General features: G+C 41.2%; 4 protein-coding genes across 5 annotated transcripts; all 4 read right to left on the bottom strand.

Annotated features, from left to right (window-relative positions):
- Positions 1-701: 701 nt before the first annotated feature.
- Positions 702-2,130, bottom strand: LOC103385903 (potassium voltage-gated channel subfamily B member 1-like). The gene has a single exon (XM_017036407.2). It carries the CDS (start codon positions 1,848-1,850, stop codon positions 1,224-1,226), a length of 627 nt encoding a protein of 208 aa, XP_016891896.1. The 5' UTR covers positions 1,851-2,130; the 3' UTR covers positions 702-1,223.
- Positions 2,131-2,269: 139 nt separating this feature from the next.
- Positions 2,270-4,158, bottom strand: LOC103385904 (potassium voltage-gated channel subfamily B member 1-like). Its single transcript, XM_017036406.2, has 2 exons — positions 3,790-4,158; positions 2,270-3,048 (listed from the first exon to the last, which is right to left on the bottom strand). Exon 2 carries the CDS (start codon positions 2,937-2,939, stop codon positions 2,313-2,315), a length of 627 nt encoding a protein of 208 aa, XP_016891895.1. The 5' UTR covers positions 2,940-3,048; positions 3,790-4,158; the 3' UTR covers positions 2,270-2,312.
- Positions 4,159-5,246: 1,088 nt separating this feature from the next.
- Positions 5,247-12,919, bottom strand: LOC103385896 (prostacyclin synthase). Its single transcript, XM_008319917.3, has 10 exons — positions 12,699-12,919; positions 11,755-11,878; positions 11,005-11,180; positions 9,990-10,133; positions 9,483-9,610; positions 7,854-8,035; positions 6,856-7,009; positions 6,299-6,480; positions 5,873-6,024; positions 5,247-5,645 (listed from the first exon to the last, which is right to left on the bottom strand). The coding sequence occupies exons 1-10, from the start codon at positions 12,764-12,766 to the stop codon at positions 5,495-5,497; spliced, it is 1,461 nt and encodes a 486-aa protein (XP_008318139.1). The 5' UTR covers positions 12,767-12,919; the 3' UTR covers positions 5,247-5,494.
- A 2,791-nt stretch (positions 12,920-15,710) lies between these two features.
- thumpd3 (THUMP domain containing 3) lies at positions 15,711-22,948 on the bottom strand. 2 transcript variants are annotated; one of them, XM_008319919.3, is made up of 10 exons: positions 22,839-22,948; positions 22,163-22,438; positions 21,885-21,962; positions 21,185-21,613; positions 20,086-20,216; positions 18,749-18,818; positions 18,227-18,342; positions 17,486-17,593; positions 17,244-17,367; positions 15,711-16,165 (listed from the first exon to the last, which is right to left on the bottom strand). In XM_008319919.3, exons 2-10 carry the CDS (start codon positions 22,370-22,372, stop codon positions 15,980-15,982), a joined length of 1,452 nt encoding a protein of 483 aa, XP_008318141.1. In that variant the 5' UTR covers positions 22,373-22,438; positions 22,839-22,948; the 3' UTR covers positions 15,711-15,979. The 2 variants fall into 2 exon arrangements, with proteins under 2 accessions (XP_008318141.1, XP_008318143.1); XM_008319921.3 differs by having other exon boundaries at positions 22,163-22,387; positions 22,839-22,925.
- Between the last annotated feature and the right edge of the window lie 2,913 nt (positions 22,949-25,861).

Raw genomic sequence — 25,861 nt, 5'->3', positions numbered from 1 at the left:
CCGATGTCGGCTGATTTAGGAACGCTGTGGAAACATCTGTATCTGTATCGATCCAGGAGGACGAAGTCGACTCCTCTGTGCAGAGTGACTTATGAGCCTGGTAATGAGCTGCATGATTGAATACCACAATGGAAATGAGGCGGCGGCTAATGATGAAGAGTGGGAGGTGGGAGTCATTAGTCGGTCGACAGTGGACTGTTGTGCAGGAGGATCGATTTCCACACAGTGAACTGTTGTGCAGGAGGATCGATTTCCACCTTTAAAAAAATGACCCAAACTCAAATGACAGGTGTCACAGTTTTGACCTGATTTTTTTTAAGTCTGTTTATGTTTAAAAACGTTTTTTTTTTAATATCCTGACGCCCCTGGAGATGTGCACGGAGCGTGAGTCTGGAACAATATCTGACTGGAAGTTTTAAAAAGACGCTTTTAGTGGATTATTGAAAAAAAAAGAAAAAAATGCTGAGTATTTTTGAGAAAATATAATGGAGGTTTCATTGAGGTTCCTATCTATTTGTAACAACATGTTATATAAAAATAATTTCATTTCATAATTTCCTTTGTCTTTATGACTTTATTGGAGGTGAACAGCACCACAGATTACCATCACTCGGTGCTTTTCTTCTCTGCTCATCATGAAGTCAAAGTCTTTGCTTTTGTTTTGGTTGCTAAAATGTTTATTCTTTAAGATATAAATATTCAGATCCTACTTAAACGTTCCTGACCTACTACCTCACCCTATGTTTATAACAGCTATAGCAATAATTGTTGCGTACTATTCCTTTAAGAAAGTCACTCACGTTGGATAAAACTTTTCACTGCACTCAGAGTCGCTGCAGAAACCTTTAATGTTTCTCTGCTTTTTTCAGCCTCATCTGTTTTTTCTTCTTATTATTATTATTTTTCTTTTCTCTGTAAAAAAGTCTGCTGAAAATGACAGACCAAAAAAAAAAAACCAAAAAAAAAAAAACTGCTGCTTCAGGATAAAAGTAACAAGGAAACACTGCAGCAACAACAACAATAATAATAAGGCTCACAGTCTGACAGTCGCTGGACGTGAGTCTGTGGGGGTTTGTTTGTTTGTTTGTTTGTTTGTTTGTTTGTTTTTAACTTTTTAACTTCAGGAACTTCTTATTTGAAACGTCTGACCTTTTCAGTGCTGTTTGTTTCTGTACGTGGTGTCAGAGCCAGAGCTCTTGGCAAAAGGAGATGCAGGTGGTTGCCTAGAGCGCCATCTGCTGGAGGGTCGCGGCCTGTGCGTGTGTATGTGTTTTGGGGCCGCGGGTTTTATTTACCTTGGCAGCAAACGACGAGCTCGGTTTCTCCAGGAGGTCCCAGAGTTTCTTCCTCTTCTCAGAACAACACGTAGTAGAAAACTCCTCCCCCTCCCGCTCCCTCATGTTCTCGGCCTCGCGCTTCAGCTCCTCGTTCATCTGCTCCTTCTTCTGGTGATACCTGGCCTGGCAGCAGGACTCCAGGTAGATCTCGTCGATGCCCCAAAAGTCCAACTCTTGACTGAAAGACAGGGCGCACATTTCCTCCATCATGTGCAACTTGCCGGTGCGGTAAAAGTTGAGGATGGAGGTGAAGGCCCCCGGGTGTCTGTCGAAAAAGTACTCGTTGTTGTCCAGGGTGTAGTCGTCACATATCTCCATGATGGAGTCGTGCGTGTTGCAGTCCCTCAGTTTGCCCAGTCTGGTGCGAGGCAGTCTGTCCAGCGTCCTCCACAGGACTTCGTGGAGGAGGCCACCCACGTTGAGTCTCACCCGGCGGGAGTGAGTCTTGCTCCGGATGATGTCCATGGTGTCCGGCGGCAGCGCGGTGGTCGACCGAGGCTTTGTTTTGTTCATTTTTCACTCAAGTCATTCGGTCACGTCACGAGAAATAAAGTCCAAGTGCAGCAGGTTAAGACGACGTGATCCCGGTGACCACTTCGGGGTCCCGCCTCATGTTGTGTGGCTGTAATGAAAGGACAGAGAAGAGAAACTTGTTTGTGAGCTGCCGTTGTCCTACAGCGGGAATGTCAGGTGGTTTATCCACTCATCACAGGAGCAAATAGATATTTTAATCAGCTTTAAGAGGCACAGCCGCTGTTCTTGCTGACGGGATGAGAGAGAGAGAGAGAGAGAGAGAGAGACAGAGAGAGAGAGAGAGACAGGAGGCGGGGATAAAGCGCCCCTCGCTGTAAGCGTTTGTTTTTAACTTTTTAACTTCAGGAACTTCTTATTTGAAACGTCTGACCTTTTCAGTGTTTGTTTCTGTACGTGGTGTCAGAGCCAGAGCTCTTGGCAAAAGGAGATGCAGGTGGTTGCCTAGAGCGCCATCTGCTGGAGGGTCGCGGCCTGTGCGTGTGTATGTGTTTTGGGGCCGCGGGTTTTATTTACCTTGGCAGCAAACGACGAGCTCGGTTTCTCCAGGAGGTCCCAGAGTTTCTTCCTCTTCTCAGAACAACACGTAGTAGAAAACTCCTCCCCCTCCCGCTCCCTCATGTTCTCGGCCTCGCGCTTCAGCTCCTCGTTCATCTGCTCCTTCTTCTGGTGATACCTGGCCTGGCAGCAGGACTCCAGGTAGATCTCGTCGATGCCCCAAAAGTCCAACTCTTGACTGAAAGACAGGGCGCACATTTCCTCCATCATGTGCAACTTGCCGGTGCGGTAAAAGTTGAGGATGGAGGTGAAGGCCCCCGGGTGTCTGTCGAAAAAGTACTCGTTGTTGTCCAGGGTGTAGTCGTCACATATCTCCATGATGGAGTCGTGCGTGTTGCAGTCCCTCAGTTTGCCCAGTCTGGTGCGAGGCAGTCTGTCCAGCGTCCTCCACAGGACTTCGTGGAGGAGGCCACCCACGTTGAGTCTCACCCGGCGGGAGTGAGTCTTGCTCCGGATGATGTCCATGGTGTCCGGCGGCAGCGCGGTGGTCGACCGAGGCTTTGTTTTGTTCATTTTTCACTCAAGTCATTCGGTCACGTCACGAGAAATAAAGTCCAAGTGCAGCAGGTTAAGACGACGTGATCCCGGTGACCACTTCGGGGTCCCGCCTCATGTTGTGTGGCTGTAATGAAAGGACAGAGAAGAGAAACTTGTTTGTGAGCTGCCGTTGTCCTACAGCGGGAATGTCAGGTGGTTTATCCACTCATCACAGGAGCAAATAGATATTTTAATCAGCTTTAAGAGGCACAGCCGCTGTTCTTGCTGACGGGATGAGAGAGAGAGAGAGAGAGAGAGAGAGAGAGAGACAAAGAGAGAGAGAGAGAGACAGGAGCCGGTGATAAAGTGCTCCTCGCTGTAAGCGCTGTCCAGTGCTGAAACGCCCGTCTGTCACTCTGCAGACGAGGCTCCGGCGCTGTCCGCGGACTGTGGTGCTGAAACAACTCTGCTCGTCTTTAACAGCGATCGATCCCGATCCAAAAACAGACCAGCTGTATCAGACAGCGGCCAGTGTGACACGGTGCTGTCATCGATTATCGAATACGATCATGAACCGATATAAAAAAAAAATAAAAATAAAACTCTGTCTCCCTGCTTTACAGACCGGACACTGTGTTGAAGTTATCCCGATGTCTGTGGAGATTGGATTCAGTTTGGACCTATTTTTAGTCGGTAATGCAGACTAACGTTCACAGCATCATGTCACAGCAACAGTGTCTCAATCACAATGAGCGCATTTCGGTGTCATGATACAGTAGAGTGTAGAAAACACACCAAAGAGAATCTAACAGCCATCCTAAAAAAAATACCACCAAGAAGAAGAAGAATCTGCAGTTTGTCACAACACAGTGAAGACATCTAATACCTGAGCATCTTCTGGTCTGTGGAGGCTCCTCTCACGGAAGAAGACGAGCAGCAAACACGATAAAAAAACTTGTAATGTCCGCCCCGGTCTGCGGCTCCGAGCCGGGATTTGATGGAATCATCGTGAGCGACTTATTGACATGTTGACAAACACAGCACAGATTCACAGAGATGTTTCCATCCTGCAGCAGCAGATCCACAAGTTGAGTCCTGAGATGTTCCCTCTCTCTCTCTCTGTCTCTCTCTCTCTCCCACCTGCTCTCGGTGTGAGGACGAACTGCTGCTGTGACTGTGAACAGAATCCAACAGGAGCTGACTCCAGTCGACGCTGCCTGGCTGAGTTTAACCCTCGCGGAGCCAGAGCTCTGTTTTTTCTGTCTTTCTTTTTTTTTTTTATCACTGGAAGAGCTTTGATACTTTTGATTAAAAAAAAAGGCACAAATCAAGATAATTTGCGGGAATTTAAAATCAATATATACACATTATAAATAAATAAATATAAATATAAATGGGGAGAAAACGGTCACAAAAGCAAATTAGAACGTTTTAGTTTTTTAACATGTGTCAGATTCAAAAACCATTTGAAACCACTTTAAATGGAGACTGACAGCTGCTCTGTGGACCGACTGTGGGCCGCGACCCTAAGATTGAGTGTAGATGTGTAATGTTGGTCACGTGATGTTGAGGTGGATGAAAAAAAACTAAAACATCTCACCTCACTATTTGATTCCAAGTCTGTAGGAGAAATAAATAAATGATCGTGACCATCAGATCCACCTCCCTGAGGCTCGCTCTCTCTCTCTCTCTCTCCCTCTCTCTCTCTCTCTCTGTGAAGTGATGTTTCTGAAAAGGCTAACCTGCAATATTAATAATACAATACGAGTGTCATTTTGTTTTTTTCCTCTGCCATTTTAATGTGTATCTACATATTTTATGAGGCTGTAAATCTATTTACCAGTTGTCAATATCACGTGGTCACAGCTCAGTCTTGGACGATGATTGGTCCAAAAAAAAAAAACCCTCAAATCTGTGTTTATGACTAGAACTAACACTAAAACGTGTTATTAATGATTATTAATGAAACGAATGAGAGCAGAGAGATGGAGCGATAAATGACATGTAGCATTTTCTACGCCATCTATCGGAGAACGTAGGTACTGCAGGGAAAAGACAGAAGTATAATATAAGTAAATGTTTTTATTTAGAAAACTTTGGCGGGCTGGATTATAAAAAGCTGAAGATTTTTTGGATATGACTGGAAATCTTTGACTCTCAAACCCAATAGTATTTGCTACACACACAGACATATATATCTAACGTTCCCATTGGACGTCAGTCGTCCAACAGCAGCTCTGTGTTTACAGACTGCGGCGTCATGATGTTTAACATACACAGTCACAGTTCACTGTGGAAACATTTAGGGACTGCAAAAAAAAAAAGACATGACACTGGTCGAAGTGTAGTCGTAATAACTCAGTTTTAGTCAAAACAGTACAAAGTTACCAACCAATGGTCAACGACAACCAATGGTCGCAGAGACAACAAAGTGACGACACTACACTAAACACAGTGCATAATTTACAACAGTTCATAAATAATACAAAGTCAAAGTTTACACATTAAATATAAATAGTGACGTAAAAAAAGCGACAAGGTGCATCTGTTGAAATGTACAAAAAAAACTCCGCCCGTGTTTGTCCGACGTCTCAGTGCGTTTCCCTCGGTCTGTAGCGGAAGTTCAAGTCCCCCACTGGCTGCAGCAACCCCAGCCCGTAACGACTGGCGTCTACCTCGGGCATCTGAGCGTGTGCGTCGCGCAGCTGCATGTCATAGTTGGTGACCATCAGGTAAACAAACCTGGGAAACGAACACAAACGACAGACGACATCAGAACAAAAACGTAAAAAAAATGTCAGCGGTCGAACGTGAAGAAATGTAAAAAAAAACATTTTGACCAATTAATGAGTAAAGTATTGTGTTATCTATGCACTTGATGGTCTTTACAGCGCCCCCTGCAGGCGGGCTAGACATTCACACAAAATCCCTGCATACTTTATCTGTTAAAGCGTCTTGAAGACACTCACTTCCTGATGGTGTTGACGGCGTACTGTTTGCCCACGCAGCCGTTGGTTCCTGCCCCCCAGGGCATGGAGAAGTATTTCAGCTGCTTGCCTCCTTTATAAAAAATATTCTTGGCTGATCCGTCTTTATTCAGGAAGCGGTCAAACTTGAACTTCTAAAAAAAAAAAAGACAAAATAGAGAGAAAAAAAAAAAGTTTATTTCATTAATTTTCCGTCTGGTTTCTTTCACACAAAGCTAACACTCAATCTCCTTCCCATGATTCTTAGCTCCACTTCTCTTCTCATGTGTGGCTAATCCGTAAATGGTCAACAGCTTGACCTTTGACCTGTCACTGCGTGATGCTGTGTGTGGGAGTTGTTTCCATCCTCAGCCTAATTACTCTTCAGTCTGAGCTCAGTAAAGCGGTGTATAAACCTGTGTGACCAACCTGTGGTTCGTGGTAAATCTCAGGGTCCATCTGCGGACTGTTGAAAGGGAACAAACACAACCGGTCTCCTTTCCGCAGCAGGTATTCATGGCCATCGGACATGTGGAGGGTCTTCTCCTGCACCACCTCTCTGGTGATGAAGGGGGCAGCAGTGAGTCTCAGTGTCTCTTCTAAAGCACTATCTAAAGAAAAACCATAACAAAAAAAACTATTAAAAATAAAGGACTGACGTCACTGATGTCTGCAGGTCAAACCCGGTGACTCTGTGTGTGTGTGTACTTTAATATATTCTCTGATACCTCTGATAGTGAAAATCCGATAACGCAATACCTGTTTTTCACCAAATATTACGGAATAGCTTTAAAATTTAATTCTGTTCAAACAATGCTAATAAAAACATTATTTTTGTTGCATGTATCAGTATCGGAAATTAGCTTTTTGGACGATATCGGCAAAAAGCTAATATTAGACATCCCTAATGTGAAACGTTAGACAATTGTGCCCCCCCCACGCAATAATCCAAACATTCCAGCACAGATCTGTGACCACGTTCTTACCAAACACAGGTGTGTTCACGGGCGTGTCCATGAGGTTCAGCTCTGACGTGGTTGATTGTGAAACGCGGCTGAACTCTTTCCTCACCGCCGTCATTGCGTCAGGATTGGTCAACAGATACCCCAGCAGCCAGAATGCAGCAGGACCAACATTACCCTGCAGAAACCAGACCACAAAAAAAAACAAAAAAAGAGCAGTGAGTTAAAGGTTGACTTCAGTGGAAACTTGAGGTTTCCTGCCTCTGCCTCTGCCTCTGCCCCCGGGGACCGAGGATTAAAGCTCTTAGGTTTTATAGCTCACCGTCGTTAAAAATACATGATATTTAAGTAAACATTCGCGGTTTAATCAATACCAGGGTCGCTGGGTTCAACCTGTGCATATGTTAAAATGAGATTGAACTGTGAACCTCATCCTGCAGGTTTACACCCGGGAATCAAACCCACAACTCCCTGCTGTCTGGCAGGAGGATTAAACCGTCTTCTTTATAGTAAGCCCTTATTAAACATTAACAGCAGTGAATCAGTGAGAGGTTTCCTACAAACCCATGACAAGAAGTAAAGTCTGTTTCTTGTACTGCAGTAATATTTGAAGACGTGTCAAATATTCAGTGTCGTTTGTTAAAAAAATTCGTTCAAAATTAGTTATAAAAAAAATGATACTAAAATGAGCAGTGACCAGATGTTACGTCACAGTTTCATCCTGATGTCCCGTAGCTCTGATTTAAGAAATAAAGGGTAAACAGCGCACTCTAGTGCCAAATTGAGGTACTGCAACATAACTGTACCCCTCTGACCTGGGACATTTGGAGTTCATATCGTTTTAAAAAATTACGTAATCTTTTTTTTAAGAAAATGACGTAACTACATTACCATTTTTTTGTATTAAAACATTGAACTGACCTCAGCTCCAACACAAACACACACTTCATGTTCAGGAGTTCAGCAGGCAGGAGATAAGCAGAAAAATCATCAGAACACCCCACACACACACACACACACACCTGTGTGGCCCACAGCTGCATCAGTAGAGCCTTCTTCTGCATGTCCTCGTCCACCCCGTCCTCCTGCAGCAGCAGTCTGTAGCCACGGACCCAGGAGCTGGAGCCCTGGTTCTCGGCTCCACCTGCAGGAGCCAGGAGCTCCAACAGCCTCTGCTGAACTTTCTGGGAGGCCTTCTTCTCCTCTGCCATTCACACACACACACACAGTAAACATCAGTATGTGAGTGAGTCATCAGTGTCTCCAGAGTTCACACGTTCACAGGACTCAGGAACTGAGCCTGCTGAAAAAACACAACTTTTAAAGTTGATGATTTATTTTTCCTGGCTAATGTTTTTAAAGGTATTTTATTTTTGTCTTCCTTTAACCCTTAAACTGACTTAGCCAAAGAAAGCTAACACTTAACAATTGAACTGGTTTATGGAACAAAACATTTAACAATATATATTTAAATATTATATATTCTTAGATGTATAGAAATGCTTTGTAATGATCAATATTAGGGCATCAGTGTCTCCAGAGTTCACACGTTCACAGGACTCAGGAACTGAGCCTGCTGGAAAAACACAACTTTTAAATGCTTTGTAATGATCAATATTAGGGATGTCCGCAAATATCGGCCGATACGTGTTAGCATATTATGAAATATCTGTAAGAATCGTTCTTGGTTTTTTCCTCCGATAATGACAACTTTTTTGGGGACAAACGGCTGTATATTAAAGTGAAAGTCACTAGATGGCAGCATTGCTGCTCATTTAATTAACTTCATACTAATACAGGGGTTTGTAGAGGTAAATAAATAAATATTACCAGGCCTGTATCGGTATCAGTTGATATCGGAATTGGAAATTAAGTGTTTGGATAATATCGGATATCGGCGAAAAGTTAATATGTAAAGATGTGAAGTCAGACGGAGACGACTTCAGTCATATGTGATCCTGGATTTCCACATGTTCAGCCGATGACCGGCGGAGATTACATCACGTTCGACAGGTCTGAGATGGCACTTGTGTGCAGCGGCGTTATGACACGGCAGCTACTTTCAACGACCTGCGCACAGACATGGCCCGAGGAGACAGGAGAGCGTGTTGTGACAGTGAGGCGAGCCGTTGGATCGCGGCCTCTGACAGGGACGTGTTGTCGTAGTGAAAACATTCCCAAATACACAAACACACTCCTTGACAGCGTGTGTGTGTGTGTGTGTGTGTGTGTGAGCCACGACGCTCCATGGAAACCCCAATAACAAATGCACCGGGACGTTTAAAGATGATGTCACACCAACGGCAACGGTGGAGGCTCGGACCTTTTTTTTTCTAATCCTGATAATCAGTCCTTTAATCACTGACTGTGTCGGAGTGAGTAACAACCAGGAGTCATGGAGGAGGTGCATTAGTGCAGGGCCGTCCGACTGGTAATGACTCCATGATGTATTAATACCTGTTTCTGCGAGTTACAAATAGCGTAATTTTTTAAGTTAAGAAACTTTTTTCAGCTTTCATGGGCCACATAAAATGACTTAACGGGCCGATTTAGGCCCACGGGCCTTGAGTTTGACACATGCGTTAATGGATATATGTTTTCCAAAACATTTAGATGCAGTTTCTGTTCTTTGGGGGGGATAGGATAAATACCTGGCTTGAGCGTTCCCCTGGCCAGTTTGCTGAGCAGTCCGTCGAACACCTTGTATTCCTGGTAGACCCTGGAGGGGTCCGAGCCGTTGTTGTTCTGTTCTCCGCCAAACAGCGTCAGGTACCCCGCCCTGAGGACAGGAACAAGGTGTGTAAAATGTGTGGGACTTCACACAGTGACTGAGTGATGAAAAGATAAAGAGCTCATTCTCCGCGATCCCTCAACGGCTGGTACTTTTCCACCATCCATCACAGAGTAAATCACAGGTTTAACTGAGACAGAAATTCACCTCTGCTTTTGCCAAAAAAAAAAAAAAAAGCCTCAGCCTCACAGGCAGAATGTCAGCAAACACAGGAGCGTGACCGGCGTCAGACCTCGGTCTGCATTTATCAAATGTGTTAACAAACACAGGACGGCGTGGGCAGTAAACAGTTTGGATGAACATCCTGCCCCTGTGTGTGTGTGTGTGTGTGTGTGTGTGTTTGTGGTATAAGTGGGATTTTTCTTACTTGAACAGTATCCTGTATGAGAAGTCGAACAGTTCCTCGTCTTTCCAGTGTTTCTGGTTCGAAGGCATCTCGCCTTTCAGCAGCGCCTGCAGGTGTCGACTCGTGCTGCTGTTCAGGGCGTTCAGATTAGTTCCCACAAAATGCCTGCGGACAAAGAGGGTTTCAGAGAAAGCTATTAAAAAAAAAAAAATTTTATTTCTTTTCTTGGTAAATGCAGCCTCACCAGTGGGTGGTGCTGTGAAAACAATTGTCATATTTTTGGTTAAGGCGGAGGAGACACGCCCGCAATCCAGGATTTCCTCCAAGTCTGAACAGTAGAGCCATTGTCCGGTCACAGACTCGTCTACTGACCGGATATAAACTCGGTCACCACATTTGAAGCGAATCTCCGCCTCCTCAAACACACGGTGGACCAGTTTAGTCCGTTACACGACAGAACTCGTGTCTCGAACGAATTTTCCTCATTAAAAACAACAAAAACATAGATCTAAACAAATATATTGATAATAATAAAATAATCATATTTAAGAAAACATTTACTATTATTGTAAGTAGAATAACCCATATTTAAGAAAACATTTGATATTATTGTAAGTAGAATAACCCAGCGAGGGGCAGTGAGTGAGACAGCGCCACAGTGTGTCGGAGCCACTAAGGTAGAAGAAGGATTTGTTTATTTTTTTTAATTTTATTAAACACGTAAAAGTTTGTGACGAACTGCGCAGCTCCTTTGGCATCAGAGTTCGCGGCTTCTCAGTCCTCGGTCGAACACTCGATATTTCCTCGTATCAGGAGTAAAATCTTACAACAGCTACAGACTCGTATTCCGGGAAGTTCGTATCTAGGGGACTCCACTCTACTTTCATCTTGATGCCTCTCACGAGGGAGCGGGTGGGGGGGGGATTTTTTTTTTCTCAAATTAATTTTTGCTTTTACATTCACTCGTGAAGTGAAAGTGAAAATCTTCACGACGATCTTTGCGTTTGGAGCAGGGACTCCTGAAATAGTCACGTACTTTTTCATCAGGGCTTTGGATCGTTCGGGCTGCTGGTGCGGGAGCCTCAGGTTGAAGATCCGGTCCATCAGGACCCGAGCGTAGCGTGTGAAGTCCAGGGACTCGGGGTCGTGGATGACCTGGTCGTACGAGTGTGGGTCCAGCAGCACCGTCACGTAGCGTCCGGCGACACGCACCTGTGGATGTGACGTACAGTTGTTTTCACACCGTGTAATCACAATAATCACGTGACGTCACCATAAAGAATGTTTTCAAAGCTGGATAATGAAACAGAAGAGAATAAAAGAGTCGAAGGAGAATAGAGACGCAGAGCAGTGACGTCAGAGCTCCGATGCCAGCAGCAATTTAACACAACAAAGATGTGGTTGTTTTGCCACACACTTATTGCTAACAGGCTAATTATCCTGTTGAATGTTTGATTTGTGACTTTAATAAACAAGTCGTCGGTTAACTCTTCTAAGTGTTTGTTTATGGAATTGTAAATATTTAGGGACTAAATCTGTCGGAAGTTGCTTTAAACACAGCTGCTTCTTTTCTTTCTTGTGTAATTATGGCCAATATTCAGCTCCAGAATTTGTAGTTTTCTAACATTTGTATGTATTTATTGTATTGTATTTTTACCGTTTCTATTTACTTTTTGTTATTGTACAGTCTTTTCTGCCTCCGACCTTTTGTTGCTACAACACACGAAACAGTTTAATCTAATCTAATCTAATCTTAACTAGGTTATTTTGAGTTTTCTCGACTCACTGTGAAAATGTCGCCATGTTTTTGCTTCATTCGGTTCAAGAACTTTGAAACATCTCTTCCAAACTCAAGAGCGTGGCCCAACCACGGGACAATTCCTTTGTCTAAGGGTGGCTCACCTTTGGACCTAAGACACATTACACATTAAAGGAAGACAGATTTATTATTAATAACAATAATAATAATAATAATATAACAGTATAATATTAAAAATAAAATAAAAATTCGTACTACATTGAGCCCATATTTTAGAAAATTGTTAACTAATGCTATAATACAAATATTTGTATTCATGAATAAATGATTGATCTGTTTAATAATAATAACAACAACAACCAGAACAGAAAAATTAATAATAATGATAAGATGAAGCAGAAGAATGTTGTGGCAGGAACAGAGTTGAACACTCAGTCCTGGACTGTGTCAATAATTATAATTAATGTTTTTTTAATAAAGTACTTATTCATTACAGGAACATCCTGTGCTTTAGTACCAGGTGTAGTGCACACTGGGTACTAAACATCATCATCATCATCATCCTCATCATCATCATCCTCAGCCAACACAGCAGCAGGTCAGCTGTTGTCTACCTGCTGTCACCTGACACTAGGTTTTTTTTAATCAGATGCCAGGAAAAACAAACAAACAAAACAAGTCCGTTTTATTTCCAGTGACCTCAAAGGAACGTGATGAATAACACACACACACACACACCGTGTTCTCGTTCGACCACATTCCTCAGACTGAGACTGGAAGAACAGAACAAACCCAAGAAACTGAAGATGATGAAGAAAAATCACGTTGATGACGAATGAGAGTCAGGGTCACATTAACATCACAGACCGATGAAGAACATCCACAGAATGATTCACCAGCAAGAAGGAGTTCACACCGTTAACTTTGACCTTTGTGTGCGTGTGTGTGTGTGTGTGTGTGAAGACACCTACCTGCTCCGGTGTGTGAGGATGAAGTAGAGCAGAACAGCGTGGATGAGCAGAAACACGGTCCAGATCATGTCTTTGTGTTTACCTTCTCTGCTCCACAGTCACGGAGTGAGTTTCTCTCATCTGGGTCACACATGGCTTTTTATGGGATTTCCTCACTCGTCACACCCATCGCTCTCTCTCTCTCTCTCTCTCTCTACACACACACACACACATATGTACACAAACACAGACAGAACTTCCGCTCAGACTCGCACTATTGTTTTTGTCCATTGTACTCCACCACGCGCATTCTTCTGTAGGTGTTTACATTGAATGACTATTCAAGTAGTTACATAACGAACAGGTGGAAAAATAGACCAAAAAAAACACCCAAAACCGTTCAATCTGACCGTCTCTGCAAGTGATGAATCATTAGTGACTCGGCAGATTGGATGCGAGTCACGCGATGAGGAAACGTCATTGTGTCTCGTTGCCGTCGTTCTCCGTGGCGGCGGTGCAGGACCTCAACATTCATCCTGAAAAAATACCAGGATTTAACAACAGCGTAAACATATTCTTTTTGATGCGTCATCCAAACTGAATTGGACCATGGATTTTTTTTTTTTTTTGAGATTTTTAGAATGCTTCAAACAAACAAAAATATTATAATAAGTAATTATTTCAAGATTCAAGGAAACGTTTGTAGATTTTTTTTAGAATGCTTAAAATAAAGTTATTATTGTGGAATTCACGTTTAAAAGTTATGTATATATGTATATATATATATCAGTAAGACGCACAAACTCTTGCTTAATTTAATATACAATATTTTTTTCCTTTTCTTTTTTGATGACGTCATCAAACAGCTGCAAACACCTGTCCAGCTCTTTGGCTTCAGGTGGACGGACACGGAATACAAAGAGAGTGGATTAGACGACTCTCTCACTTTCGTTACTTACTCACTCACTTACTCACGACGATTCCGATACCGTGCGATCACCTGAAAGCTTCAGGCCATAGAATTAAACACTTCTCAGAACAAACTTGCTGGGAAAATTATGAAGGTAAGAAGAAAAAAAAAGTGTTAATTCATGACTTGACCGGCTGTGATCAGTGATGAAACACACGTTCGATTTCGTAACCCTTCGTCAGCAGTTTTTGCGCTGCCGGAAGGTTGTGAAACCAAAAAAATTCATAAATTTGAAAAAAAAAATGGAAATATACAACCACCTTTTCTCTCTGCAAACTCTAATAAATCACTTCATTCTCTGCTCACCGTTGTGATGTGATGTGTGGTCATCATGATAATAAAAAAGAAAAAAATACATACAAATAAACTAATAAATAATAATATTCTCCACTGATCTGTGTTAAAAATTCAATTTCAATATGACTCTACACATTTTTGAAAATTTATTAAGTAAAATTATCCGAATTCGAGTATTTTACGATCAAATACAGCCCCGTTTCTGTCATTACATTATTACATTATTCTGTGTAATATCTTTAAAGTATGTGCAGCAGGGGAGGCATGCAGTACCGCACCTCACCTCAAGGGGTCGGACGTGAACTGACAGGTGCTGGCGTCAACAGGAAATTGAAAGTCGCTCTGCCGGATCCGACAGATTATGGACTATGGAAGACGGAAACAGTTCTCCAAACTGGACTTCCGGTCTAAATAGAAGGCGGTAAGTGATAGAAGACCAACGCCAGAGCTAAAAGGTTTGCTTTAAAAAACTACAGACAGAAGAGTCGTTCTTTTAAATGTAGTGGTACAAACGAAAAGATCTGCTGTCCTGTGAGAAACCGCCATTACTGCTTCCCTTGTCTTTTATTTTTGTCGTGTGATAACGTCTGGACTAACTCGGATTACTGGGACCTGAAACATTTACAAAGAAGCCTCAGCAGACATCAGCCACGAACATTCGAAGCCAGATTTCTTTAAAAAGCTTTTGGAAATTCAAGGATCGATTTGGCATTGGATGAGCAACGGACACTAAACATTAGCCTCCACAATGCTATCAATGCTAATCGAGGGATACAACCTTGGACTTCATCCATAAGTAAAGGTAAGGCTAAAAATGGTTTTAAGTTCTTGTTTGTTTGTTTGTTTGTTTATATATATATATATATATATATATATATATATATACTGAAAAATTATATTTGTTCTGCTCTCAGTGCTCTGTCAATTTCTATAAAAACGTTCTTTGTAGGACAACTATGTTCCTGTGTATATGTTTGTGTTGGTGTAAGTGGAATTGAAAGAGGAATGCTGTTGGATATGAAGCATTACTAGGTGATGCTGTTGGATGTATAGTGAAATAGTAAAATCAGTTCTTACAGTTGTAAATCTGACTACAGAGGAGTCAGTGCCTCACCGGCTGTAAACCTCACCACATGTGGATTTGTCAAAGATTACTAAATGCTGCAGGAAGTGGAGAATGATACTCTCTGCATGTTGTGAAACCAAACCATTCATAAAAAAAATGTGGAAATTTACAACTGCCTTTAATTTTTGCAAACAAACAAAAAAAATTCCCGAACTCACTTCATTCTCGGCTCACTGTTGTGATGTGAACGTAATTATGATGCAATCAAGCAGATATGCCTGTCATGACAGCACTACGTGCACCGCTGCATGAAAATGAAATGAAAAAAAAAAACCCAGGTGGGTTCACATTGAAACTAAGATGCACTGAAGAGAGAAAACCAAACAAACAGGTCAAAGACCAAACATACTGGCAGATGAAGTTACAGAGGCGACGGACATGTATTAAACCTTTACCAATTACCATATTTCCCGGACTCTAAGTCACCCTTTTTTTCATCCTATGGCTGGGTTTGCGACTTATACTCAGGTGTGACTTATATATTACAATATATAATTTTAACGTTTGTTATTTTGAACAACACTGACAGCCGCTAGAGGGCACTCTAACTGGCTGGTGTGACTTCTACTCCTGAACGACTTTTAGTCTGGGAAATACGGTTATCAGATGAAACAGGCACATTTGATGAACAAGACAGAAACTTAGTCAGAGTTTTTATTATTCAGAACACAAACAGCAGAAGACCAAGGTCAAACATTTTACATTTTAAAGTAAACAGTAACATGAGGAGTGAACGTCGTTAGAGCCTGAGTGCTGCCAACATGAGGCTTTATTCTTCGTCAGTTCGTCTTCTTGGTATGACACATGGACCTGAATGTCAAACATCACAAACTAAACCTGCTTTAATCAGGATAATGTCTTCCCAAATAAAACGATAACGAGACGCAGAATGTAAACCGAGGGGACGAGTTAAGCCTCATCGGGCTTGTTATCCATCTGTGTATTTACTGGTCCTCGTGACTCATAAACATCTTCGGGAGTTTGGCCAAACGAAGCCCCCGTCCTCTTCAGGAGGTAGACTGCAGCGTGTAAACCCCCCACGTTAACCCAAACAGTGTGGAGTTTCTTCCACAGTCCTCCCATCCTGGACAGAGCCTGTGGATGACGGAGCTGAATGAGACATTTGTTTTTACAAACAAGATTCATGTTCAGCGCTGTAATGAAAATGTTTCATGATGTACCTAACAAAAGACAAGTGGTTATTAGCAGGATAAAAAGTGTTACCATTGGTTGTTAGCAGGATAAATGGAATTTTGTTTTTTCTCTAACAGACGCCACATAGAAAGACCATTCGACCATTCACACTTTCATTCACACCTATGGTCAATTTAGAACATTTAGCCTAATTAGCATCTTTCCCGACTCTAGAACGTCTAAACATTTACCATCAAGGATTGAACCACAGATCTATTTTCTGTAGCACAAGAGCACTGAGCACTACTACTACTGTTAATAGTCAAATATTCCTGGTGTTGGTTAATTTCTACGTTTGGAATCTAAATTCCAAATGTTGATCCCTCTGTTCTAATGTTAGTAACCTGATGTTAAGATGGAACGCCATTGTTTGTTTACTGTGCTGACAGTTTTCCTACAAATAAATTGTTAAATTCAACCCTCAATATAAGGTTCTGCCTATAGTATTACAGTTTATCCCAATATATTGTATCGTTGCCCCATGTAGCTCGCCAGATTCTTGCAAATACACTACTAAAAACAAAAATGTTTTCCTTGGAAAAGTTAAACATCTAAAAGCAGTCAGTCACTTCAAATATAACACTTTTCCAAAGTGTTGTGTGTGAAAAAAATTAGGTACAAAAAATGTCAGCGTTGACAGCAATAACAGAATCTTTAGCTAACTTTAGCTAGTCATTTGGGAGTAGGAATTTTTAAATCTAAGTCCTGAGAGAAGATTCGGAAACTCTCAGTAACTGTGGAGACAGAAAGTCGGCCTGAAAATTTAAAATTAAACAAACCTTTCCATTCACAGCCCTAGCAAATACCACGACTGACTTAAAGGGCAGTAATTACATGTCTGTGCTCTGAAAGAATGTGCACATTTGAGTTACACACACGCGTTCGCAGAGCGTGAGACGGTTGCTTCAGATTTGACATATTTCTGCATCGACTTTAAGAGCCACACATCTGGTATCAGGTGTCCTTCACGCCATGTTACCTTAACAAAGCATTTCTTGTCCTGTGTTAACAGAACAGCTTTGCCTGAACCTGGTCGACACACACGAGCCATTTCTCTCAGACAGGACGGGTAGAGATCCCAGTTCTTCTTCCTGGAGCCGATCCTTCAAAGGAAGAAATGTTAGGCCCGCGGTCGCTATCTTTACATTACACTGAAATACAGCCGTAAATTCTCTCGTGACTTCGTACATATTGTTGATTGATTATATAATACCACAGTACCTTTTTCCAAAGGGCATGTCAGTGATGATGATATCCACAGAGCTGGTTCTAACTGGTAAACTGCACAAATCCCACTGCACAGTGTCTATAGGTAATCCAGGAACAGTGCTTTGGAGAAACAAAAACAAATGAAAACATGAGCATCGCTGATCTGACACTAACGTCTTAATACAAAGTTCAGACCTGGTATTAACAAGTGAGGCTGGTCACTAGTCTACTCTAGTCACCATTAACAAGTGCTCATGTCGACCTTAATAAGTAGGTTCAGGTTAAATAACGACATTTGTCTTTCATTCATTCCTCTTCTACAGCCTGATCACCTTAAAGCATTGACTTCAACTAAACAGGCCCTGGGAAAGCTTTATTCAATTTCACAGTGACATGCCTTGGCAGAGCTGACTGGAGCTCTGTGTGAACATGCACAGTGTCAGCAATGATTTCACAGAATAATTAAAAAAAAACAGCAGATGATTATCTGCGTCCATGACCGTTTTGTGTCTTAGTCAGTTTATAAACAGAAGATAGATTAACACTCGGTTCTTAAATCATACGGGTTATTTTTGTTCGTTTGTAAGTATGAACATCACTCTGTGACATTGTGCAGCATTGCAGGAGTAGATTTGTGTATTTAAAGAGAATGTGTTTTTGTACTTCAGGTCGGTTACTGACCGCAGCACTAGTTGTTTCCAGTGTCGATATTTATTATAATCACAGTTGAAAAACTTAGTGTTGCGTTCTCACCTGCCCTTTTCGGCTCTCCTCTTCTGCATGTGACAGACATTATTGACTGTGCGGTTGACCGCCATGTTGTTATTGTCACCGGCGATGTAGAAGGAACTGTTGAACTCCATGGCCCCCTGGATACAAGAAAAACATGACACATTTACAGGATGTTAATAAGTGAAAAATCCTTCTCGATCAAGTGATGCTCCAACACCAGCAGAGCACGGAGGCTTCACGTGTTACTATCCTTTTTTTTTGTGACCAATGGGAGTTGAAATGCTAAATTATGTATTAAGTACGAAAACAGAGGAGAACCATTGGACGACAACAACAGCAGTAATGGTGGAAGAGTTCGAAGAGAACTGTGAGGGACATTTAAGATGAAAATAAAGTGCAAGGTAGAGGAGAAGCAGAGGTCTGCCCCCTAGTGGGTGTACAGATTAGCAACCACATCAACATGGAGCAAACATGGGAGTATGTGGTCATATGTACATATTCATCAACATTAAGCTCTCATCTGTTTTGTCAACAGGGGCTCACCTCCAGTGGTATAGCTCCAGTCCCACACATGGGATCAAGGATGACATCAGACACCTGAGGATTACACAACCTGTTAAAAATAACAGGAACAAAAAAAAAATTAAAGTTCAATACAGTGCCACAGAGTAACGTGATTATATTAAGACACAGATTTAGTCTTACGGTCTTTACATGATACAGAAAGCATTCTTCTGGTTAACAAAACGCTGCTGTGTTCCTGTGTGCGGAAACTTCAATGGGAAATGTTAGCCAACTCTGAACAACTGTGCCTTGTGTTATGTTTTAATAACACAGAGGTGTGTCAGAGATAAGATTTGCTTTTTCTTTGTTTGCATAACGATATCTGATATATCTGCATTCAGTCACCGTGAGAAAAAAGACGGAACGACGGATGCTTGGAATTCATGCAGCAAAGTCAGAGAATATACAATTACATGAAACAAGTGAAGATAAAAATGTTTTGTTGCTCAGGTTTGTTTTACGCTGCTATAAACACTGATGTATTTCTATCATCATTTATTAATGATTCTGAAATGGAATCGACCTTTTTGAGGACTTGGAGATAAACTGAAAATAATATATATATATATATATATATATTTTTAGAGCTGATGTGGAACAGAATCAATTTGCACGAGGACCCTGAGTAAAATTAGATTCGAAGACATTTTTAAAAACTTACCTTATTTGACCATATTAGATAAAAACATAATGAAAATATTTCAACAACAGTGAATTTGCTATAATTGAACTCAAGAAAAGGGAAATAGTGAAAAATTAGCAGAAAAATAATGTAATAAAAAACACATGAACCACTTGACATCCTGTATTAGTCACTAATTTAAAACAGGTGTGACACACATGCATCTGCATGTTGTTTGACGTTCACTTCTAGTGAACATGAAGCAACTTTTTTTGTTTCAAAATTTGCATTTATCGCCATTAATTGTGACTAACTGAGTCATCCACAACTGTCTGGTGATTAACCCGACTGGAAATTTGAAAAACCCTGATACAAATGTCCTTTCACCTGCTAGTTTTTCAAAAGTCAGGGGCCTCAAAATCTAACACCGTATTGTAGGATTTCAAGAGTTTTTAACCCACTCATTCAAACCTGGTGATTCTTTGACATTTGTTGAGACATTTGTCATATGCATCACAGCAGAATTCAAAGAATTAAACGCAGCAGATTTGAGGGGAAACGATGAAAGACCTTTGAAAACATGTAAAAGTCTTTGCAGAGTTGGTTCATGTTGTTTTAACGCTTCGACTAGAATATAAATCAAAGCGTGAACTCAGATTACAGCAGATTACTATCACCACTCTGTAAGAATCACCTGAGCATGCCGTAGCAGAGGGTGGAGCGCAGCGTGGTGGGTCCAAAGTGACTGATGTTCCTCCTGTGGAGACTCTCCTCTGTGAGCGCGATCCCAATCACCATCTCTGCATTGTGGATGTTGAGTAAAACCTGCAAAACAAACACAGAGAATGTAAATGCAGATAAGAAGCAACTGTGATGGACATTTTGGTTTCAGATGGAGCAAAATGTATTTAAAGACAGTTGAATTATTATTTAATCGGAGCCCATAGAATTCCTGGTGATTTCTTTGTTGAGCCCTCAGTCAACCAGGCAGACCATAAGGTTGGGCAGAAAATGAGAAATTTAAGTAGATGTTCTTATACAGTACACTACAGCCTTGGTGCCCAACCCCTGGTCCAGCGACTGGTGCTGGTCTGGGCCGCAGTAGGACATAAGGAAAAAATATACTTCAGCTTTACTGATTGTGTTAAAACAACAGGTCAAAGGTCATTCAGACTCTGATACTGACAGAAGAAAGACTAAATCGAAGAGATTATTTTTCAAAAAATGTAATGATCCTTCAACGACGGTGCGATATTACTGGTCCGTTGTAACGGCCGACCGGTCCTTGGAACAAAAAATGTTACAAATAATGACATGAGATATTTCCAAATAGAAAAAATGTAAACTGTTGATTAACTACTTCTTCAGTTCAGTGTCTCAACAACCTTTGATTAATTGATTAAAAGTGATCTGTTACAGCACCTTCTTCAGTTCAGTGTCTCAACAACATAAAAAATTGATTAAAAGTGATCTGTTACAGCAGGTGGTTCAAACATGTGTTGTCTGATCTGTAAGAGTATGTATGGACATGTGTTTTCTTTGGTAAGTACACTAATCTGTGATGTAAGGTCATGGTTGTGAAGTCATCGATGTAGTTTAGTCATTTACACATCACTAAAACAACACTTGTCAACTTGTCCCGTCAGTGAGACAGGCCTGCTCGCCTGTGAGGACATCACAGCTGTCCTCCTGTCTTTGATCACTGTGTGAACGATGTACGGTCATGTTTTCCTTTTCTGTGTCACTCTTGGCGTTTTCTTGGAATCGTTCTCGTCTGAACAAGACTTTCCTACCTCAATGTCAAACTTGGTCATGTCTGCTTTCCACTGGAAGAATTCCTGAACGGCTCCGCCAAAATCTCTGGCTGCATCGTTGGAGGAGAAGCTGTGTTTGTCCCCCGCCCTGTTACACGTCACTCGGAACTTAAGGGTTCTGGCCTTGGTTGCGGCGTCGTCTGAGTTCAGCGCGGCAGGATCGGTGTCGGGCGACCCCTCCGTCTGGCCTTCAGCACTCGACTCTTCCTGAGGAGCCTCCATGGGCTCAGTGTTGGCCAAGGTCGTGTCCTTGTCTTCGTGGTCTGGTGGTCCTTTGCTGCTGCTGCTGCTCTCTCCTTTCCTGTGAGCTTTTCTCTTTTTCACAGCTCTGTTTAGTTTCCACACTTCCAGGGCGTTGGTCCAGGGGAGTTTGGAGGCGAGCTCCTGCAGTTCACTTAGTGTTTCCTCCTGAGAATAAAAAGAAAATGAAATCAATAACGGAACAAATCACTGAGTGTTGAATCAGCCAAGATGAGGGGTTTTATTAATAACCAGTTACTTGGTTGTGTTTTTTTATTAATAACCAGTTACTTGGTTGTTAGGTTACTTCTCTGAAAGGTAACTGAGTTAGTAATGCAGTTGCAGCATTACAGTATAGTAACAATACTGTGCCATATTTTTTTAGACAATTCACATAATAATGATTCACATAATTAAAAATCTGCCGACAGCGACTCACCTTTGATTCTTTGAACTGATAATGGTCATATTCTTCAACCACAACAAACAGGTTGTCCACAGACTTCAGACGATGAACCTTAGGTTTCAGACAAAGACATGATGAAGAGAGAGTTCCATTGCATTTGAACATACAGTGGAGATTTTTTGCCGGATTACAAGCATAAGCCTAGGGCGCCATCTCCTGGGGGTGATAGTATTTACATTAAGCTGCACAGATTTTTTTTTAACGGAACTGAATTAAGAAGAGTTTTAACGCTAGCAGACTATTCATCTCACCTGGAAAAGCTTGTCTGTTGTTATCGGAAAGTAAATGCGACCACGGTCTTTGCTAATTCTTGCATCAACCCCGATCTTTTCTTTGACCTCCTCAGAAGCCGTGTGTTCGAACCCTGTCGGCACAGTGGCTCCTATGGTGATAGTGATGACCTCCATGTCAGTGCAGGGTGACGCTCCAGCTGCTGCTGCTCCTTCTTCCTGAGATGACATCCTGTAGGTGTCTCACTTCACAACGAGAATGACCGGTGAGTGAACAGCATCCAATTATTTTATGACCTGAAATTAGAAAAAAATATTCAAACCTAGACTCGTTCCAAAGTACTATACGAAAATAAACACACGAGTACACGCACAATCAACATGTCTCTGTTGTACAATTTATACTTTGTACAATTTTTTGCCTGTTTTTTTTATTTTTTATTAACTAAGTTCCTGAACACTAACATCTTCTAAAATCACTGTCACAACACATTCATAACTGCTTACATGTCAACAGAAATCACGTTAATGCCGTAAAGTCTGTTGCCGGTGTCTTGTTTGCTAACGTTAGCTCTGAGAAGCTAAGAAAGTTGTTCAAGAAGGTGAACTTTACGTGTGCTGACGTCAGTCAGTTAGACATCGTAACAACAACGTTATTACACTGTTATGTGTGTGTGTGTGTGTGTACCACGCTCACCGGTCTATTTAGAACCAACAGACTGAGTCCATTTAATCGTAGCTCACACTGTCGCCTCGTGTTCTGCGTGATTTCCGCTCAGCGGCAGAAACAACGCCTACACTTCCAGTTGACGGTTTTTTTTTTTCAAAGTAAAAGCACAGAAAATAGGCTCTGTACAGTAAATGTAGTTTGAATGTACATGGCTATTAGATTTGTTATAATTTCTATTAATTCTTTTTTATATACACTTGGCTCATTTTTTTTCTGTTCTGTATTATTTTTATTTTATTTTTTGGGGCTTGTTGACAAATGCTGCTTGAACTTTTTTTTTATTTTAATTTAAATTTTTTTTACTTTTTTGGGTGAAATGAAGTATTTAAGATCAAATCAATTGCCCCAACATGATAAAATGTTCTTCATAAAGGCCATAAAAATTCTACCATATCGAAATATTTTTATCACTACTGCAGTGTTGCCTGATAAAGAGCCAAAAATATATATACGTATATATTCAGTGAAAACTTTAAATCATTCATTAGCTCTCGCCTGTGGCCATGACGTTTTTTTTTTTTGGTCACCCGTGACTTTCTTGCTTTAACATTCATCTGCAGACTGATTAACAGCTTCAAATCTGCCAATGGAAAACACAGGAAGTAAATAATGGATCCAACGTGGACATAAACATGCACCTGTTTAAAAATGGACAAACTGGAAACAAAGACGTTTTTTTCCTCAGCGGTCAATTAATTATCTGTGCAACACAATCACCATTAATGGAGCCCACACATGCCTGAGCACATTCTACATGCAGCTGAAATCAGAGGTTTACAGGTGATTCCTCACAGCCTTGTGCCGAGGTTTGTCACAGTACGGACACATTATTGTAGATAATTGTAGATGATGGACATACATACAATTACAAACAAATACACCACCTTTGTATCCGCTCGAATGATACAAATTATGTTGATGCTGAAAGTCACGGGTGTCAAACTATAACCTATTAATACATAGTCTTACAATTGATTTTTTTTTAAATTATTTTAGTTCAGATATTATTCATTGCTGTGTATTAAACAGTTATTACACAGCATTAAATTGTTAATTTGATGTGTTTTACTATATAAAGAATGTGTTTTTGTGGGTGCATACATTTAAAAATACAACAAAAGTTCCTAAAACTATGTGCCGTTGCTATTATGGCGTCACCAATTACTGTATTACCAGGGGTTTTTTTTTTCGCCTTTCTTTTCTTCTCTCGCTAGAGGGCACCATAGCACAGCTTTAAGAACCTCGCTCAGAGACAGAGGAGACATCTGAGACCACTTATCCAGGAATCACTTAATTTCACAACAAACAGCACAGAGAATGAAAGAAACAGAATTTTTTTTTCAAAGAAAAAAAAAAAGGAGAAGTCGTTGTTTTGTTCCTTCACGCCGTTTCCTCTGTCATATTTCAGGGAAATCACGCCAGTAACTACGACTTGTTCTCAGCTGAGTCATTAAATACAAATCATAACATTTGCGTCATTATACATTCATTGATTTAACTTAAAGGTCATCAACTCTTTGACAGTTGTATTACGCTACAGGAATTTTTTTTCATGAAAAATCATTCATTTTTTCAAAGGAAAAAACCATGAGTAAAAAGACGTGTGTGAAGGAATTTTGAAAGATTCTTGTGTGTAAACCGAGGAGTCGTGCATCTCCTCCTGAGAACCCTGACCACCATGGGTGTCAGTGCCAGAGGGATGATGGGAGATAAAAAGACAAGTGGCTTTCACTGACTTCTCAGTAGTAAACAGAAATAAATAAACTCTGTAAAGTTAAAGAACGCAGTATGAATTTAAAAAAAAAAAAAAAAAAACATCACATCTTCGTGCTTTGTCGCTGTAGCAGTCAGAGCTCGGCCTGGGTCAGAGCTGGAAACTCTACCCTGATAGATGTGTTGTGCAGATGGAAATGAAACTTGTATGGTGTGTCAGTGTGCAGTTCTGTGCCCCCGCAGTGAGTCAACGGCCTCAAACTGTTCCCTTCTGAACCGAGGAGGTGACAAACAACAGGCTGCCTTCACTGGACTGTCAAGAAAAAAACCCCAGAGAGAGATACTCAGATGACAGTATCTGTGGGAAAACACAGTCGGCCGATCTCTCTGTGCTGGTCACAACAAACAATTAACACTCGTGTTCATGATATTCAGCGTTGCTTGTTCCAGATAAATACATAAAAAGTAGAGTTTGTTTCCTTATGAAAAAAAGATCTAGATGTTTACATAAAAAGTATAGTTTGTTTCCTTATGAAAAAAATCTACATTACAGATCTGGAGAGATGGGATAAACATGCACAAATCCAGTCAATTTTTCAGTAATTTTCAATTTTTTGATTTTGGTTTTTCACCCCTGATGTAGTACAGTACGTCAGTAATGTACACATTCTGGAGTACGATTAACGTCAAAACAATTTTATGCTGTAAAAAAAAAAAAAAAAGTTTATTTCTTTACCAGAGTTTTTATTTGCCTGAGCTCTCAGAGGCCCTGACACTGGATCACTGTGGTTCCACTGGAAAACCAAGTACATTTTTGTTTTATGATATCTCAGGGACAACACGTGTTCTACTGCAGTACAATACAGTACAAAGACAGAAATGTATCTGGACCACTGGGTACCACTGTTTCTGCCCAGGCGTCTTCACGCTTCAGGCACCGGTGACTTGCTGTGGTGACCTCATGACCTTAGGCTGAAGTTGAAACACTGAGGATCTTTGTTTGTCTATGGTGCTGTACACCTCCAACGAACACTGAGCCAACAGGTTTAAATGACATCACCCAGACGTTTGACGCTTTAAATCTACACTCCAGCCTCAGATGATCCCATAAAGTTTTCTGGAACAAAGTTTTTTTGTTTTAAACCTAGAACAGTTAGTCGTCCCTAAGGATGAGATTAGGTGAATTAATTTTTGGCAGCAGGACGGCTGTGCATCCTTTTATTCACATTACTGTGATTTAGCAGATGTGCACATCCTCAGTTTAAGTCTCAACACTT

This window comes from Cynoglossus semilaevis, chromosome 11 (assembly GCF_000523025.1).
Source record: "Cynoglossus semilaevis isolate Cse_v1.0 chromosome 11, Cse_v1.0, whole genome shotgun sequence".
Taxonomy (NCBI): Eukaryota; Metazoa; Chordata; class Actinopteri; order Pleuronectiformes; family Cynoglossidae; genus Cynoglossus; species Cynoglossus semilaevis.
This window is presented reverse-complemented; position numbering and strand designations above follow the sequence as displayed.